Raw genomic sequence first — 20,524 nt, forward strand, 5'->3', positions numbered from 1 at the left:
TTATTTCTTATGGTTTTCATTATTGCTATCTAGTCTATGGGTTGGCAAACTGTTAATATAACCTGTGGCCCAAATCTAGCCCACTGTATGTTCTGTATGGTACATACACTAATAATGTTGTTTTGCATTTTTAAGTGGTTGAAAAAATAAAAAGCAGAATATCTCATGAGCAGTGAAGATTATATGATTTTTAGATTTCAATGTCCATAGAGAAAGTTTTATTAAAATATAGCCATACCCATTCATTTACATTTCGTCTGTGGCTGCTTTTGTACTACAGCAGCAGAGTTGATTAGTTGCCACAGAGATCTTGTAGCCAGCCAAGCCAGAAATATATATATTTTGGCCTTTTATAGGAAAAGTTTGCTTGTTACTGTTTTGGTTGATCATTGTAAATTTTTAAAAAATTAATACTTCTTCAAGAAGCTGTTTTCTAATATGTAGATACAATAAAGTAATTCATAATGTTACCCAAAATTAATGTTTCTTCTTTTATCTTGAGTAAAGAAAAACTGCTGCTACTTTGTTAAAATTTAAACTGGAAACTATATTTATTTATTTTCCCACCCATTCCTGATACTACTGACTCTAAAAAAAAAAAAAAAATCACAGATTGAAAACATGTATTTTAAAATCAGCACTTCCTTTTATTCTGTAGTATTAGGGCTATAGGTATTTTTGTGTTCTTTATCTCTCTCTCTTTTTTTTTTCAATCTTGAGGAAGGACTATAAAACAGCAGGCAAGGGTTCTCATAGGATTAACATGTCTATTTTAACTTTGCCACCTACTGCTTACATCCAGGCCATTTGTTCAAAGCAGACTGTGTTACACAGTCAAGAGATTTTTGCTGGTTTTCCTTTTGCTTCTGGAGTTATGAAAATATTTAAGTGTCTGGGTCAGGTTCAGAAACATTCTGTAAAATTTTTATTTTTAGCACTATATATGAATCAGAATGACTTGTGGTTTTTGATGAAAGAGTGAGAGTATTCTTACGAATGGGTGTGAGAGGTTTAGGATGATTTAATGCTATTATGATTTTTTAATGTAGGGTCAGTACATGTGGTGTTCTGCTAACATTCTTATATAGTGTACACTGTTTCATGCTTCTTACTAGCTTCCGTTTAACTGGAGGAGTACTAAGTTGGAATATTAGTTCCAGGAAGTCCTCTGAAAGTGTGGAGTTTTGAAGTGTGTGTCACATATTTGAATAAAGCTTTAAAATGCTTGCCTTGTAGCATTAGAGGATAACTGCCTTCATAGTAACTAACCAGTTCTGGCTGTTGCATCGCTTGGAATGGCACACTTAATGAACTGCAGAGCCAGGAATTTTGATTTTTAAAGAACTCCTTAAAATACCCCATGTAAAATTTGATAGCTGGAGCAGTGCATGTGAGTTCAGAAGCGATGACTGTCAGCTGGAAGTTGTGCGTGAATGTCACTCTGAGGATGATGTCTAGACGTCTCTTTTGCTTTGGTGTAAGGAAAAATCCCTTTGTAAGTTACTGATTTTTAATAACATTGTGGGTCACTGCTTTCCAAAGCAGAATGTGGAAACCTCTGAGAGTTTACCATAGATTCTACAGGGATTTTCACAGCAGGAAATACTAATGGAGCAGAGTGGAACGATGGCTGAATTGATGGGAGATACATGATAAGTCACAGTATAATGACTACTTGATCATGTAGAAGAGTAGCAAAGAGAGTTACGTGAAGAGAGAGGGAAAGAAAGGAACATAGCCCTGAGTGAATGCTAATCTAGAGGCAAATGTTGTCATTTACATTTTACTTTAAAAAGAGAACTTATTAAAAATAAAAATAGGGCTCATTGCTGAAAAAATTTGTTTCAAAAAGCAGAATTATTTTTCTTTAAGCCACTCTTCGGACACCTGTTATTTCAAGGACAGTGTAAAATCTCCTATAATGATTGTATAAAGAATATATACATATAATGTGTTATATATGTTATTATATATAATAATTGGTTCTAGTCTGCTCAAATTACCCATTTATGTAGTATTCTGACTTAGGCAAATAAATATATATTTACAGATTCCTAAAATATTTTATTACTATTATAATGATGCTAATTAAATTTATTTGCAGTGCTTATCTTTTTCCAGGAATGCTAAATAAATTATCTCATCCAACCCTTATAAATATCATATGAAGAATTGTAAGAATGTAGGTGCCATGGAGGGCAGAGCTATGGGTTTCATTGATTGATTGCTGTATCCTTAGTACCTAGACTAGTGCATCACTCACAGTAGCCACTCAATAGATATTATTTGAATGAATGAGTTGCATTTATTATTTGTCATTGTTTTTGGGCAGAATCACAGATAAGTTAAGATCAAAGAGATAGTAGTTAATATGTAATACAACCAAAATATAAACCCATGCTGTCTGATTTCATATATTGAACATTTATTCTTTTCATATTTTTACCTCATTTACCATAACTACTTTACATTTTTTCCTTAAATGAAGTTCAGTTCATTTGTATTTTCTCATTTTACTATGAATTACATGTTTCATCTACATATATCATGATGATATCCCTGATGTGTTGACATTCCACATTAGCATTGACATTGCTTTGTTTGAATGATGTCACTCACTTTAACCCATCCATATGTTGTTACCAAGTCTTACACGTGAACAAGATTCATCTTACAAGATGACAGAGAAGACTTGGATGAACTGCACCTTGGAACAGACTGAATTTTTGTGTGAATTAACCTATGTGCTCGAATTTAACCTATGAATTTGATATGTTTATGTCAGTTACATTTTGCCTAGGAAGAAAGATAAAAAATTTGGGGCAAGAGGGGAAGATGTGAAAAGGGAGTAGAACTTTACCTTCATTTTTAATGTATCACTAAATTTTTGCCCATTTACAATTTGTGTTAAAATGGGACTCATAGCTATATTCAAAATGTCTTACACGCTCACCAAAACACCCATCAAACTCTTTGGCATGTTTTTGTTTCCTTCATTAAAATGGATTCTGCATATATTTGGAGAGTTTAGAATATCATGCAAGGACCTAGTGGCTCCCAGCAGGAGGACAGAGGGCAGTGATTCGCTCTGCACCGCTGGCTCATTTACTACCGAAGCCCTGATGTTTCTCTAGATGACTTGAAAACAATTACAGTCAGACCTTATCCCTGGGTGTTGCCCCTATTTAACCCTCTAGTGATATGAATGTAAGAAAAATTTTCTAGCCTGAAGACATTAAATGATTCAGTCTATTGTCTGTTTGTCAGGAATAAATGGCCACACTAAGTTTTTGTTCTTGATGTGCTGCCAAGTTTCCCTGAGGCAGACTTGGCAGGCTCTTTCCCGAGGAGAAGAATTCACAGCCTGCTGCTCAGTCAGGCCAGGCCTTCCCTATGTGAGTATCCATAGGAAGGCTATAGCTGCCAGTTGTGGTGGTTTTTGCAGAAAGCTGATTTTTAAATTTTTTTATGGAACTTGGAAAAGTTCAAATTCTAGAAAATAGAAGGAAATGTTTCATTTTAGAATGTGAAATGTAGTATAAGTTGGAATGAAGAGATCTGAAAACAGAGTTTCTGAGGAAGTCTGCGGTATTAGAATCGTATGTGTTACAGTGAGTTGCATTCTTATTCTTCTCTTCCACTAATGGGGCGGGCAGAATAATGCCTCTGTCCCAAAAGATCTCTATGTCCTAATCTCTGTAACTGGGGACATGTTATCTTACTTGCGAAAAGGAACTTGCAGATATGTTTAATGTTACAGACTTTGAGATGGGGAGATTTTCCTGAATTGCTTGGGTGTGCCCATTCTAATCACATGAGTCCTTAAAAAGCAGAGCCTTCCTGGCCATTGTTAGAGATGTGATGGTGGAAGAAGAGTCAGAGAAACGTGACTTAGCTGGCTTTTGAGATGGAGGAGTTGAGACCATATGCCAAGGAATGCAGGTGGTCTCTAGAAGCCGGAAAAAGCAAGGAAGTGTATTCATTGTCCCTAAAGCACCCAGAAAGGAACCCTCTCAAAATCTTCTGTTAGTGCAGTGAGACCTGTGATGGCGTGCTAGTTTACAGAACTCGAAGATAATAAATTTGTGTTGTTTTTGAGACAGGGTCTCACTCTGCGGCCGGAGTGCAGTTATGTGATCTCAGCTCACTGCAATCTCCGTACCCTGGGCTCAGGTGATCCTCCCAACTCAGCCTCCTGAGTATCTGGTACTATAGGCGCACACCACCGCACCTGGCTAATTTTTCTCTCATTAGTAGAGATGGGGTTTCTCCACGTTGCCCAGGCTCATCTTGAATTCCTGGGCTCAAGCCATTTGCCCGCCTCCGCCTCCCAAAGTGCTGGGATTACAGGCATGAGCCACTGCGCCCAGCCTTTAACATGTGTTTTTAAGACACTAAATTGGTAGTAATTTGTTCATGACAGCAATAGAAGCTTAAGACAACTAGCTTTTGAATTATAACTTACTCTATGCTTCTTTGAATAATTTTTAAAATAAAGATTAATCAATTCTGATATTTTAAAACTCGGGAAATGTCCTTAATGATTTATGCAAAAAGATAACATGTTATGTTCTAGAGCTTTTCTCTACCAGTATAGAATAACATAGTAATGTATCACAAAGATGTCATTTATTCAGTCATTAGAATTTATTGAGATTATTGCATTCCAGGATTTACGAAATATAAAGAAAAATGGCAACATCATTTTCCTTTAAGAATCTCTTGACTCAATGGAGGAGACAATTTAATCCAGTTCAATAAATATTTATTTTGCATGGGAGTGGCTGCCTGATACATATTTGAGATAGTGTTCTATTGCTGTATAACAAATTACCACAAAATTTGTGGCTTCAGGCTGCATACATTTATTACCTTACAGCTCCCAAGGATGATTGCTTAGCTAGCCTCTCTGATCACGGTCTCACAACAAAATTTAGCCAGGCTACAATTGTTTTTTAAAGTTCAAGGTCCTCTTCCAAACCCACCTGGTTTTTGGCAAAATTCAGTTCCTTACTTTTGCAGAAGTAAGGTCCTTAGCTCCTTGAGGCCACCCACAGGTTTTTGCACATAAATCTCCTCATTGGCTTTTTTAAATGTGGTTGTTTGCTTCTTCAAGGCCAGTAGAGTCTCTCACTTCAATCTGCTGAGATGGGGTCTCATATAATCATAATCTTGATATTGACATACCATCACTTTTATATTTTTCTGTTGCTTAAAAGCAAGTCACATGTTCCACCTGCACTCAAGAGGAGGAGTTATACAAGAGCATGATTCATTGAGGGTCACCTTAGAGTGTGTCAGCCATGACCCATACACGTTTTTAGGTAGATCATTTTTACAGTGTTGTAGAGGATACATTAAAGACAGAGGAAAGAAAATAAGACTCTTTATAGGTTATAGGTAAGAAATGATGAGAGCCTAAATTAAGACAGGGGTTAGAAATGACATTATCTGGTCTAAAAAGTATTTGGGAGAAAGAAAGGACCCGATGATAAAAAATTGATTTGTGGCTTGATTCATAGATTTATGACTTGGCAATTGGTGGAAAGAAATACCATTGACTGATCAAGATGAGAGAGAATCAGCAATCAGATTTGGAGAGTGGTGAATTCATTTTTGTTAATAAATGGCACACTTACCTCCTCCTTTGACCTACTATGCATAAGAGTCTAAATTGATCACTTCAAGTACATTATTTCATTGAAACTCCACAGCAACCCAATGAAAATCATTATCCCCATTTTACAGTTGTGTAAATTGAGGCTTTGAGACATTAAATGCTTGCTTAGGATGGCAAAGCTAGTAGGAACAGTAATTAAATTCAAGCTCTGTTCTGTCTCACAACAAGTTGAAGATGTGGTGAACTAATTCAGACAGGTAAGTCAAAGAGGGTGTTACAGAGAGCACTGTGCTAGAGCTGGAGATCTGGGAGTCATTAGCAATGTAGGTATTAGCTGAATCCATGAAAATGCTTGAAGTCACTCTAGGAGACTCTGCAGATAAGGATTTAACTCTTGGAGCTCATTTAAGGGGTGGGAAAATAAAGAATATTTACCAAAAAAATGGAGAGTGATTATACAAGTAACAGGAGAATAAAAGAATATGATATTGTGGCGGTCTTAAGAACAAACACTGAAAGGAAGGAAGATGCAGTGGTCAAGATCATCAGACATGGCACAGTTATAGCTGAGTGCCCTGGTAGTAGGTTGTTTTCCTCATTCTATCTTCTTACACACTAGTAACATTTGCCAGGAGAATAACCATTCCAGATGGAAAGACCTGAGACATGAACAGAAAGAAGTAGGAAGAGGCTAACAATGCAAGTAAATGGGTTGTTTGATGACCACATTCTGAGAGGAAAGATGTTTTCCTTGCCCAGGCACCTAGAAATGTAGATAGATATTCAAGGCCAGTTTATGTATGTGGTTTAAACTTTGAAAACTAACACAGAAGAACCTATCTTATGATAAAAAATGGTGCAAGAAAACAGGTTGAGTGACCATACAATTCATGAATCCCAGATGAGTAATTCTTCTCCCCAAACAATAAAGGATTAAATAGAGATGGTTAGCCCTGAATTTACATCTTTGGAAATGTAGTTGTTGCGTACTTTGTGTAGGATCAGTAAAAACTTACATAATAAGCCTGCATTATTGAAGGTGTGTCAGTTTATCTGAAATTAAAATATAAATAGAAACAATTATTAATGTAATGAAACAGGAATACTAAAATGTGATATGTAATTGTTAGTAATTTACAAAGTCCTAAAACATTAATTTCAGTGATTGCTGAGGCCCTATGTGAATATTCTTTAGCTATATCACAGGAAATAATGGTAGTAATTCCTTTTTTGGTGGATTATCACTTGAGCCAATATTGTACTATGGTGTTTTTTTTAACCCTCACAGAGAAAATTTGCTTCTAGAATCAGAATATACAAACTTACTAAACACTTTTTGACACATTAGATATAGCAGATATTTTTGTGAGGACAGACACCTTAGTTGAATAAGTAAAGTATTAGGTCAAATCTTAAAAGGGAACATTTTATTGTTTTCTGCTTTTTTGGTATGTTTCAATTAAAACATAACTTAGTCATTCATTATATACTTTCTAGTTTAGTAAAACCACTGGCCTTAAGATTTCTCTTTCAACTTTGTCCCAGAAGTCTATTTTTCAATTAACCTGCCTAAAGGTTTAACTCTGAAACTTTCTACAGCCATGATGGATGCAAGCATCTGTATGTACCTATAAAAATCTAGATCAACATATGGGAACATCAAGAGATTTCTAATTTTGGTTGTGACTTCTCCAAAACCTTGTATAAAACCAAATACAAGGCTGGGTGCAGTGGCTCATGCCTGTACTCCCAGCACTTTGGGAGGCCGAGGCGGGTGGATCACCTGAGGTCAGGAGTTTGAGACCAGCCTGGCCAACATGGCAAAACCCCATCTCTACTAAAAATACAAAAATTAGCTGGGGGTGGTGGCATGCACCTGTAATCTCAGCTACTCGGGAGGCTTACGCAGGAGAATCGCTTGAACCTGGGAGGCAGAGGTTGCAGTGAGCCGAGACTGTGCCATTGCATTCTAGCCTGGGTGACAGAGCCAGACTCCGTCTCAAAAAACAAAACAAAACAAAAACCCCCAAAAAGTAATTTATTAGAATGGTTTTTAATGTCATTCCTGGATGAAGAATTAGGGAATATATTTTGGCATTCAAGTTTAAATCCTGCCCTCTCTCACTTATCAGTTGTATTACATTGAGAAAATTGGGTAACATCTCTAAGCCCAGTTTCCTTATAGGAGAACTTTAAAGTAGACTTTATAGGTTTACTTTAAAGACCAAATGAGATAAAATATGTATAAGCCTGAGTGTACAACCTAGCAATTAGTAAGCATTCAGTAGATACATACACACACTTACCTATATAATATCTATTATTGAAATCAATCACACATATCTATGATGTATATCATATGCATTAGTATATATCTATGCATTTAATAAGTATTTTGAATGTTTGTCACGTGTCCAATACTGTTCTATTCACTAGACATAAGCTGTGAACAAAACAAAAAAACGCATCTCCTTTGACAGAGCTCGGATACTTGTAAGCAATACAAATGGTAATGAATTATTATGCATGCAATTATTTTCCAGTATCAACTACATTTGAGTACTCACTCTATCAGGAAAAGCTGAAGGCAAAAAATGTGTATATTTTTAAAACTTCAGTGACATCATAGATGAATCCGTTGTAATACGTTGGTGGCATTTCTTTCGTTTGGAATTTGTAGATAAAAGTAAAAGCACTGGTGTATAGCAAAAGTCTATAAATAATTTATGCAATAGGTGAAGAGACAAATAGGAAAGGCAGTTTCAGACTATGGGGAGTAAAATTAGTTACAATCTGTAGAATTTACAAGAAAGGTTCACGTAGACTCTTTTCTTTGATCTTGTCAGGTGTGTAGGGCAAATACTGTGTTCACATTTTATAAAGGAACAAAGGATTACAGTTGGCAGGTTTTACTCTATACTGTTTGCAAGTGCAAAACGAGAATGAATAAAATGGAAATAGAGGACATTTGTTGCAGATTCAGGAGAAGGAAGTGTATTTTCTTTTTCTTTGTAATTTACTTGGCAGTGTTGTAGGGACTGCCATTAACTGGTGTGTTAATGAGCAATCGCTGTCTACTCCCAAGGGCCATTGATAATTGCAAAAAGAGAACCTTCATAGAGCACGCTCTTGTACATACATGGTGTTCAGCATGTGAGGGAACAGTACAAATTAGTTGTATTCCTTCTAACATAACTGTTGGGCAGACATAGTGGTATCCTGATTTAGTAAAGTCGTCTTTGTAGATCTGCTTTTGAGGATGTACACTCATCATTTTAGTAAAAACAGGAACATACATTTCAGTCTATAGCTTCACTTAACTATGTCTCTTAAATTGTTATTGCCAAAGTTACATATGCTCATTGTAAAACGGATCTAGAAAATATTTTTTTAAAAAAGGAAAGCAATTACAGTTTATATTCCCTTATTTGAAACTAAATGTGGCTCAGAATTCAGAAGTAGTTGAATAGGAAACGGTAATGTATTCATATATATTAGGTAAAATGACTTGCAGAACCTGGGACCACACCCTGTAATAATGCACAGTACTATTTCTGCAGTGAAACAGAAATCTTCAAACCATGTGTAAAAAAACAACCGCCATAAATAGCCTGAAGTCAGTGCAGGTCAGGTTTTATGACCAAATTAGTTCAAGTAAGGACAGATTTTGCCACCAAAGAAATTTAAGAAAAGAGAAAACAAATTTGTGAGTTTTACAATTGTAGATAAAAGATAATGGGCTTGCATTAAAAATAGAATATAATTCCTTACTTAATAGACGAAAAATACTGATTTTTAAATACTCTGTAAGATACCACATATAGGTCTGTTTGACTTTTTTATTTACTTTTTGGAGTAGATAGTTTTATTTTTCTGTCACTAAGATTTTCCGAAATGGGTCAGCTTTGTTCTTATTTCAGCTTTTACCATGTTCTCAAAAATCTGTAGCAGTTCCAAAACTCCTACCTGTACACCAGTTAGCACTAACAAAAAGAGAATCATACCGGGTTCTCATTCCTTTTGGAGTTTCCATTTTGTACCAATTCCCTTCATACTAAAAGGCATCCTTTAGAAATTTCTCCAAATGCAGGAGGTCTGCAGGCAACAAACTTTCTGCAGGCAACAAACTTTCCACACTTTTATTGATCGTTTTCACTTTTTTAAAAAGAGTATTTTTTGTGGATATAGAATTGTGGGTTCACTTTGTCTTTTCTTTCAGCGTTAAAAAAAAAAAAAAAAAAAGTCATTCCATTATCTTCTTGGCCTCCCTTGTTTCTCATTAAAACTTACCAATAATTATGTTCCTTGTTCTCATGACAATGTATTTTTTCTCTTGTTCCTTTCAAGAATTTTTCTCTATGGTTTGTTTTCAGCAGTTTACATAAAATATGCCAGGGTTTGACTCCTTTAACATTTCTTCAGCTTGGTTATTAATGAATCCTTGTATCTATAATGTAATGTTTTTCATCAAATTTGGGAAGTGTATGGCCATTATTTTTTCAAGTATTTTTCTTCTCCAATCTCTCTATTCTTCTTGTGAAACTCTAGCCACATATATGTTGGACCATTTGATAATACACAGGCCAAGAGGGTCTGTTCACCTCCTTCAATCTTTTTTCCCTCTGTTCTTCCGATTGCTTAAATTCTATAATCTGTCTTCAAGTTAATTGACTGTTTTCTCTTTCAACTCTTAATACTTTAATCTACTGTTAAACCCATGGAGTTAATATTTTATTTCTGTTATTATACTTTTAGTTCTAAAATTTCCATCTTGTTTGGTGGATAGTCTTTATTTCTTTTCTGAATTTTCCTGTCTGTTAATTTGTTGAAACCATGCCTTCCTTTAGTTTTTGAATATATTTGTTTTATTATTTGAACATATTTATACTAATTACAATAACTGCTTTAAAGCTGTTATTTGCTAAGCCCAGCATCTGGTTTATCTCAACTTTGTTCTTCTTGACTCTTGGTCCTGTTTTCTCTCTTTTTTATATATAATGAATTATGTTGTTGAATCCTGGAAATCATGGATAATGCCCTGGGCTTGAGTTCTGTTTTCTTCCTCTGATGGTGTTCATCCTTATTATAGCAAGCACTTTATTATTAGCTGATCGCTTTGCGCTTGTTTGGACTTGTACTACTCTTTGTTCGAATGCATATGCTTAAAGCGTGTCACTCCAATTTTACAGGACTCAAACTCCAAAATCTCTCCCTTCCACGTCTTATCAGATTAGGCTATGGGTTTTGTTAGGGCAGGCCTAAATTAGGTCTTACTCTAGAATATGACACTTTAAAAATCTCAGCCTTTCTTGTGTCAGCTGGATGTCACGGTTTTTAACAAGGTGTTAATGAGATCTGACTGAAGCAAGAACAACTTCATCCAGCTTTCCTCTTCCAGAATTGCCAAACCTGTAATTTATCTGAACAGCTTTCTCAAGTAGCAACTGCAATCTGGTAAGCCTCTGGTGCTCTCATCCTGCATATATAGCCCAGGACTCAAGCACAGACTCACAGAATGTTTCCACGTGGATTTCTGAAACCTACTTTCTGGACACCTCCCTCTCTCTGACACTCTGTACCACAGAATTGATTTCTTTCTGCTGCCCCACATTTTCGTATCTGCCTCCTCATCTTAGTGGGACCACCATGCTCTGCTTGAACACAAGCTCTCTGAACCTCTGTTGGGATTTTCCCAGACAGAAAGTGGGGGTGATCATGAAGATTAGTTTGTGAATATCCTTTCTTCTAGTCTTGCACTGCCTGTTAGCTGTTACCTAAAAAGAATGGCCTCATACATTTTGTCCAGTTTTTTTATTTGCTTACTGCAGGAAAGTACTCTAGTATCAGTTACTCCATCATGGTTAATGGCCATATTGCCCTGCAGAAAGATTTTCCTGATTACATTTCTACCAAAAGCGTTTGAAAATGTCTATTTCCTTATTTTTATGCCAACTCTAGGCTTTATCATTCATTTTACTGAAGATCATTATTTTTACAATTTCTTTTTTTTTTTTTTTTTTTTGAGATGGAGTCTTGCTCTGCCACACAGGCTGGAGTGCAGTGGCCGGATCTCAGCTCACTGCAAGCTCCGCCTCCCAGGTTCACGCCATTCTCCTGCCTCAGCCTCCCGAGTAGCTGGGACTACAGGCGCCCGCCACCGCGCCGGGCTAGTTTTTTCTATTTATTTTAGTAGAGACGGGGTTTCACCGTGTTAGCCAGGATGGTCTCGATCTCCTGACCTCGTGATCCACCCGTCTCGGCCTCCCAAAGTGCTGAGATTACAGGCTTGAGCCACCGCGCCCGGCCACAATTTCTTAAATTATATATGTACTCTAATTATCAAACCATGTGAAAATTATTTGTTAAAATTCTGCCTGAAGACTTCCCCCAAATATTTTAATATATTGCAAATAGGTCAATAATTTAATATAGTTGTAGAAAATGTTATTTTAGCTAAAAATAGAAAAAAATTGTAACATATTTATATTTTAAAAACTAATGTGATAGCTTTGTCTTTGATTAAATACAGACAACTACCAAGAAATGAAATAGGTTTAAAAAGTTATACTGTTTGTTTCTCATGATTCTCTAATGTTTGAGCAAACACATGCTTCTTCTCTAAAGCTTATTTAATATGCAGCACCTCCAGAAATTATGTCTGTGGTGTGATGTGGGAGCCAGCATCTGTATTTTTAGTAAACTCCGAAGGTGACTTTGAGTGAGGTAATCTGAAAGCCAGACGAAGGTGCTAAGGAGCAAAGTGAAATTAATAGTATCAGCAAATAAACTTGAAAGTCACTGAGTACACTATTTTCCTCATAATGCAACAAAGAATGTTAACTTTTCTGAAAGGCTCTGCAGAGAAAAAAAAAAAAAAGATTAACCTAGTTTAACCCAGTCCTTCCAAATTTATATGACCCTATAAAATCTTTAGCATCAACACACTTGGGAAGATGATTAGATGGCTTTTGTTGAGACAGCCTTTCTAAGGGCCTCCCCTCAAATACAGATACCTGAGATGCCCAATTGGGGCTCTCATGCCCCCAGGGCTGAGGCTGAAGATGTCAATGTTACAGCTTTCCAATTACCAATTCAAAGCTCACCATGTGAGAAACCCTGCTAAACGTGAGAAATTGTGCTAAATAGCTCAGTTTAGAAATACTTTATATTTTTTTGTAACAAGGCATACACATGCATAGAATGCTACCTTTTAAAAGTAGATTCAGTGAACTAATAAAGATTTTATAACTCATGATTCAGTTTTATTCTGAAATGTTAAAACTCACTCTTAAAAGATTGTAACAGCAGTTGGATTACCTAACAGGAAAATAAATGTATTAGGAATGGGAATTTTAACGTAAAATAAGGCAGCTAATTATCAATACATAATTATAGAAATTAATAATTGACATGTCTAGTCATACCTCCCTCATCTCTATTAAGCGTTCGTTTGCCAAGCAAAGATTTTGCAGTTCTTTTTTGGGCTTTCAAAGTATGTGTCCTTATTTTAATAAGTCATCTCAGAAAATTATTAAAAGGGAAGAGATGCCTTTTAGTAAATATGGTGATTTTATCTTTTATAATACTACTATAAATTAATACTAGAACTAATTATTTCGCAATAATTTACCCCTAATATCATGTACGGGGCTGCCTAGACTGACACCTAGGAGCACTAAGAGCACAGGAGCTTGTGTGACTGTGGGTGACACACCCATGAAGCTGGCCCTGACTGGAATACGTTTATAGGTTAGCAACCAGGAGGAAGGGACTGGCCAGATCTCATTAAGGAGGCAGTGTTGCCCCAAATCCCTAGGCAACCAGAAGCGCAGGGGAAAACAGACAGTTTGGCACATCAGTTTCCAGGGAAACTCCCTAAGGACTGTTTACATAAGACTCAGGAGATAGATATACAAATGACTATTCCAATGACCTGCTTGGTAGTGAGCTGTGTGTGATCACTTGCCTGCCACAGCCAACACTTACTGTACTTATAAATGCAAGCTGATCTCTTGGCCAGAGACAGTGGAAAAGTTTAAGGATAATTGCTGTGCTCCTTATATTAGAAAAAAAATTAGATAGTATAAAATAAGGTAGGAAGGAAGCCTGTCTACGAAATTTTCTTTAATGATTTAATAAAACAAAAGAAAATAAAAATATCTCATATGGATTGATGAGTCTGCTGTGTTATCTTTGTGCATAGAGTTGCATTATGTAAATCACTTCGCAGATTTGTCTTGCTTATTCACACAATGCTTTAATGTATTTAGAGTATCTCTATTATCTATACCTCACAGATGAGAAAATTGAGATCCAGTCAAAGAAAGTGACTACAATCGTGTCAAAAGTGTACTCAATGATGGAGCTAAAGCTAAAACATAACTTCCACTTACTGAGAATGTTATTGATGTGCCAGACACCATGCTAAGCAATTTCCATGTCTTATTTGTTTAATTTTTATGAGTCAGAACTCTTTCAACTGAAAGTGACCACACACCTTACTCAGACCACTTAAAACAAAATACCATTTTCTTCATTTAACTGAGAAATCCAGAACACAGCCTCAGACATAGCTGAATTTGTACTAATATCATGTTGTTGGGAACTTATTTCACCACCTTTCAGTTTTATTTTCCTGTGCATTGCTTGTTCTCAAATGAAGTCTCTGCATGTGGTAGCAAGAATGGCTCCAGCACCTCCAGATTTACAAGCTTTAATGCTCCTGATTTCAGAAAGAAGAAGAGTCTCACTTAACTCATTCCCGGGAAGGGCAGGGCCCTCACTTGTTTCTAGCCCATTCCTATGTGAATCACAGGGGCAAGGGTATGCTCTTGTTGGCCAGGCCCACGTCATGTGGGCCTCCCTGGAGCTGGGAGAGAGGTAAGCCATTCCTTAACCAGGTAGACTCGAAATGAGGTAGTTGGTGTTTCCGAAAGTTGTGTCAGGGTGTTAGTGCCAAAAGAAGGGAAGTGATTCTGGCTAGGCTCTAGCCTTAGCTTAATTGATTTTTAGATAGCCATTATGAAAAGCATGGTTATTTACGTTTTACACAATAGCAAAGTGAGGTTTAAAGAAAAAAGAAGCGACGGCTTCACTGTAACTATATCATAGGCCTGGTGCTTTCCCCAAGGATGTAAAAATAACCCAATTCTACAGAACACTAAAAAGGATTTATAGTTGTGAATACATTCAGAGAATACCATTCTCACCACCCCCAGAAGGAAGACATTTGATAAGTATATTATTATCTTCAAACGAAAGGGCATGGAGATGGCTTTTTGTGGACATAAGTAATTGGGAGTTTTATGGCCATTCAGGAATGCCTATCTCTCAATGACGAACATTTTAATGGGAACACACTCACTTCTCAGAAAACCATAAATTCTAGATTCTGAACTCTTGAGTCCTGTGCCTGTGTGTTTGCATGCATACTGCCCAACTCACTGAACTCACTCAATACTTTCTTGTTGAATCAATGAGTGAAAATGGATAGAAGACAACTTAAGGCTACTTACTTAATTATTAGTAAACGATACAGCCCAAGGATACCTCAGAAGTAGTCCTCATATAGGGGACCCATTACTGTCAAAACCAAAACTAACAAAGGAAAAGAGAAATGACTAAAAGTAGTATTATAACTTTTATTGCAAATGGATAAAAAACAGGTTTTGCATTATCTTTTTTTTTTTTTTTTTGGGACAGACTCTTGCTCTATCCCCCAGGCTGGTGTGCAGTGACACTATCTCAGCCTACTGCAACCTCTGCCTCCCAGGTTTAAGCGATTCTCATGCCTCAGCCTCCTCAGCAGCTGGATTTACAGGCGCCTGCCACCATACCTGGCTAATTTTTTGTATTTTTAGTAGAGACAGGGTTTCGCCATGTTGGCCAGGCTGGTCTCTAACTCCTGACTTCAGGTGATGCGCCCACCTTGGCCTCCCAAAGTGCTGGGATTGCAGGCGTGAGCCACTGTGCCTGGCCTGCATTATCTTTTTATTAACTCATCTTTATAGCCCTTCTTTGTGTAATATTTTAAAGATGGTATGCATAAAGTACGTTTGTTGTGGGCCCTGTCAGAAGAAAATGGAGATTTCTGTAAAATTTTGCTGTCATACTAAGTGAAAACATTGGGGGAATATGGAGTCAGTTGTATCATTTGAGAGTACTTAATTCTTTTCAGAGCTGATAGTTTTATCTCTTGGAACCTTTCTTATCAAAACCTGTTTTTACGTGGTTTTATGTGGAGCTGTGTTATACACAGCCTCTACTCCGTCTCTTTTCATAGGGCAACTATAGTTAACAGAAATTTATTGTATATTTTAAAATAACTAAAAGATTGGAATTGGAATGTTCCTAACACAAAGAAATGATAAATGCTTAAGATAATGAGTACCTCAGTTACCCTGATTTGATCATTAAACATTGTATATATATATAAAAATATCACATGTACCTCATAAATATGTACAACTATTATATATCCATAATGATTAAAGATAAAAAAATTTAAAGAGTTGCAAACAAAGAAGAAAGAATGTGGATTTTGCTGTCACATAGAATGGTAGTGATTCTTACAAACTGCAGCAGGGAACCATAAAACTGATATGATTTGTTAACAAAAAAAAAGAACATGCTTTTTATGATAACATGCCCGTATAACAAAGATTTTACATCTGTATCCTCCTGAGTTTTCTCTCATCCTTCATGGCCTACAGATTAATTCAACAAATATTCAACAGGAACATATATGCATACACATGTGTGTGGTCGTTTACACATGCACACACACTCACATGCACACACAAATCTTGCCCTAGCTATCACAGTTTCCTGGCTTTCAGATTGTTTTTTGGTATGTTGTATTTCCCTAGAAGTTTCCACTGCTAATTCCAATAGGTTGTTAGTAGAAATTAAGGAACACCTCCAACCACATGCATCCCTTTTCAATTGTGACATGTCTCTGCACAGCATCCCCAAATGTTTTTTCACTTCTAATTTTTACTTGTATTATTTATCTTTCAAGAAAATCATCTAAGTTTTTATCGGGGTAATTCTAAGGAAGCAGCTACAAAACAGATATTTCAGAGCTTTTTGATTAAAACTAAAAGCCTGCAAATGTTTTGGATTATTATTATTTTCACTTTTTTTGAGTATGGTTTAAGAAGCGAATTTTAAATTACAGAGTGCTTTGCAACTTCCATGATTATGTGCTTATACTTTGTATCCTTACAAATTTCAGGCATTATCCTGGCAAACTCTGTCTTGCTCTTTTGTATAAACATTGTTTTTAATTTAGTGGATTTTTATTTTTTAGTTTGCAGTGTTTTAAAGTTGAGTTTATTCTTTATTAAGAATTACTTTGACTCCATTGGATTCATAAAACACAAACTATAAACATGAGATAAAATCTTTTATGTCAGAGTAACTCGTGCCTGTGGAATAGAAGCCAATTTGAGATGTGAGATTTGAAATTTATCGTATTACTCACTAAATGATTTCTGGTTGTAAATTCCTGTACAATTCAGTTCAAGTTAATTCTTCTTAGAACATTTTCAACAGAATTTAAAAATGTGCATTATGTTGATTATAATACATATTTACAAATTAAAAATTTATAGTTATAATTTAAAAGAGCAATATCTTGATATTTATGATCCAACTCACTAATTAATAGAAACATTTTAAGTAAATACATTTTTACTTTGCCAGATTACTCACAAATTTGCTTTAACCCCCACATTACTAAATCTAAACTAGTGTCTTTTCAACCTAAAATGTATGTGATTGGTAGAGTGGCATGATTATATGCATAATGTTTATGTGAAACCATTTTAATTACAAATCTTGACATAAATATTATTTCTTACATTCTTATATTTATTTGGGCATCTCAGTTTTTGGCTATCTGTAATTGGGAAATACGAGTACATTTCTTATTTGATTTAGCTTATTTGGATCCTCTAATTTCAATATTTCCTCTACATTTTGAGAATATCCAAAGAAACATATTGCCAGCTTGTTACTGGCGGCATATTTGTATGAGTCTGCAGCAACCTAAGTTCTTGCTTCCTCAGAAGAAAGAACTTGACCAAGGGGCCTAAGACAGAGTGAGAGACCAAAGCAAGTTCTAGAATAGGAGTTAAAAGTGTATTGAAAAGCTTTAGAGCAGGAATTAAAGGAAGGAAAATACAAGTATGTGACTTGAGAAATCAAGTTTGTAGTTTTGGCCTTTGACTTAGGGTGTTACAGGTTCACATACTTCTGGGGTCTTGGGTCCCTTCTCCCTCGATTCCTGCCTTGGGGTAGGCTGTCCGCAGGCATGGTGGCCTGCCAGCACGTGGGAGGGGAGCATGCACAGTGTGTTTACTGGAGTTGTGCCCGTGCTCACTTGAGGCGTTCTTCCCTTCCCAGTCTAGCATTCCTAAAAGAAGGTCAGATACCAGTGAAACTCCCCCGTTTTGCCTGTTAATGCGCATGCTTGAGCTCACTCACCCAGCTCCTGAGATCTTATTGGGAAGCTGCCGATCACCAGTTTCAGGTGTTTCCATCTACTGGGAGACTGTGTTTCCCTGGCACTGTTACCGGTGGAGGGTGTCCAGGTTCTTGGCATCTTGAGCAAAGAGTTAGACAAAACACACAAAGCAAGGAAGGAATGAGGGGTTTTATTGAAAATGAAAGCACACTCCACAGTGTGGGAGTGGGCCTGAGCATAGGGGCTCAAAGTCCCCGTTACAGAATTTTCTGGAGTTTAAATATCCTCTATTTGGGGTACGACCTGTGTAAAGGAAGGGGATGAGGTAAAGTTACAAAGTTATTTACCCGGTGCATGCCCTGTGGAGAGGATATTTCCTGTCATAGCTGAAGTGTGAATTGGCTTGACGCTCCCAGCCTCCAGACCCTATTTTCCTGCCTCAGCACCAGCTGCAACCAGTTATTATTTTAGAGAGACATGACATATGATAACTGCCTGACCATCACCCGTTGGTTGCCTGACATTACTGGTTGGGGGTGGGGACTCTCTTCACCTATTCATGTCTGACTATCTACCTACCGTAACAAACTGACAAATAACGTCGTGTAAATAGTAGAACTTTTCTATGAATAGGTATCCCACCTGAAATAAAATCAGTTATGTTTCTTCTTTGAAGATGATTTTGAATGGTGAGTGAAACATTTTACCATGTCTGAAGTTCATCATAGTTACAGACCAAATGTGAATTTTCCAATCCTAGTGACTTATACAATTATTATAAAAATTCATTTGTAGTCATCTTTCTTCGGATAATGAAATCATTGTTTTAATGTTAACAAAATGAGATTGTCACTTTATAATGTTGGTGTGGAGGAGAAAGTAATATTAATGATCAAACTTAAACTTATGTATTGGCCGGTTACGTTGGCTCACCACGCCTGTAATCCCAGGACTTTGGGAGGCCAGGGTGGGTGGATCATGAGATCAGGAGAGCGAGACCATCCTAACTAACATGGTGAAACCCCATCTCTACTAAAAATACAAAAACTTAGCCAGGCATGGTCGTGGGTGCCTGTAATCCCAGATACTCGGGAGGCTGCAGCAGGAGAATCGCTTGAACCCGGGAGGCAGAGGTTGCAGTGAGCTGAGATTGCACCACTGCACTCCAGCCTGGGCAACAGAGCAAGACTCTGTCTCAAAAAAACAAAACAAAACAAAACAAAAAAACTTATGTATTGTATTTTAAGAATACACATTCGGTTCCGAACTTTTGACTTAACATTTGGAGATTCTTTCCTTCTCTCATAGTTGTAGCTACACCTAATATGTGCAAAATACAAAATATTCATATTGGTTCCCCTTGAATTATATGTGTTTCCATTTTTATGAGATTTGGAATACATTCAGCACATGGCAACGGCTTAATATATACAATGTTTTTTGATTACTAAATACTTATATAAATAATATTCTAAGTCAGTAGTCCTGTGTCTAAATAGCTTTCTTTTAAAAAGTATTGTAACATCTCATTGCTTCTTTTTTTTAATTTAGATCGGGGTACTGTGCAAAAAGTGGTTGTTCTTCCTACTAACAACTCTGTCAGTGGCGAGCTCATTCTGGAAGAGCTGGAAGTCTTTAAGGTTTGAACATCTCTTCTGTTAATCTCAGAACATGCATGATGAGTGGAATTCTTTAATCTTACAGCCACTTGGGAGGAAACCACATTTGATAAAAGATCAAATAAATGAATGTTATGAATTTTTGAGGGTAGGAAAACACCAGATAAAATAAGAAATACAGAACAAATATTTTTGCAAAGTGTTTTCCTACATTTCAAGTTATCTTAACATAAAAGGATTCTTTCTGTTTTTAAGCTATCATCACAACTTGAAGAATTGTGGTCATCATTATTTTTAAAAAATGAGTTCTAGTTGTCAAGGTCTGGAAGATTTTGCCATGAAAGGGCTTTTATCATTTGCTTCACAAGCCACTGAAACCCAAATACTTGCACATTATTGATTGTTAGATAAGCTTTCTCATATTTTTTTAGCCAGTAATTTCATGAAAAACGACTTTGTTTTCTCTTGTTTTATTGCCTTTAACTCAAATGTCACTTCAGTTAAATAAAACAAATGTTGTCTCTTTACCACTCAGAACTTCATGTTCTATCAGAACTTGAGATTTCATTGTATTATTCTCCTTGTCCTTGAATTTGGGATAAAAAAAGAAAAAGGACAGAAAAATAAAACCCTACCCAAGGGAAGTTCAGTACTGTAAGATCTCACCTGGTCAGGGCGGAGTGCCTGTTCTTTATCTGTGAGCCAGGAGAGGGGATTTGTGGTGTCCTGCCATGCCCTTCTCTGCTCACAGTATCAGTCACTGTAGTTCACATGGTGCTTTTTATCTGCATTTGGAAAGATGGGTAAAGCGCAGCG

The 20,524-nt window shown here is 36.5% G+C and overlaps 1 protein-coding gene across 2 annotated transcripts in view; it reads left to right on the forward strand.

The window, feature by feature from the left end:
* Positions 1-20,524, forward strand: part of SEMA3C (sema domain, immunoglobulin domain (Ig), short basic domain, secreted, (semaphorin) 3C) — a 181,584-nt gene that overhangs the window by 139,281 nt on the left and 21,779 nt on the right. For both annotated transcript variants that reach the window (XM_011927699.1, XM_011927698.1), the window contains exon 13: positions 19,641-19,729. In XM_011927699.1, coding sequence (XP_011783089.1) covers positions 19,641-19,729 — 89 coding nt within the window. The remainder of the gene's footprint in view (positions 1-19,640; positions 19,730-20,524) is intronic.

This window comes from Colobus angolensis, unplaced genomic scaffold, assembly GCF_000951035.1.
Source record: "Colobus angolensis palliatus isolate OR3802 unplaced genomic scaffold, Cang.pa_1.0 Scaffold74, whole genome shotgun sequence".
Taxonomy (NCBI): Eukaryota; Metazoa; Chordata; class Mammalia; order Primates; family Cercopithecidae; genus Colobus; species Colobus angolensis.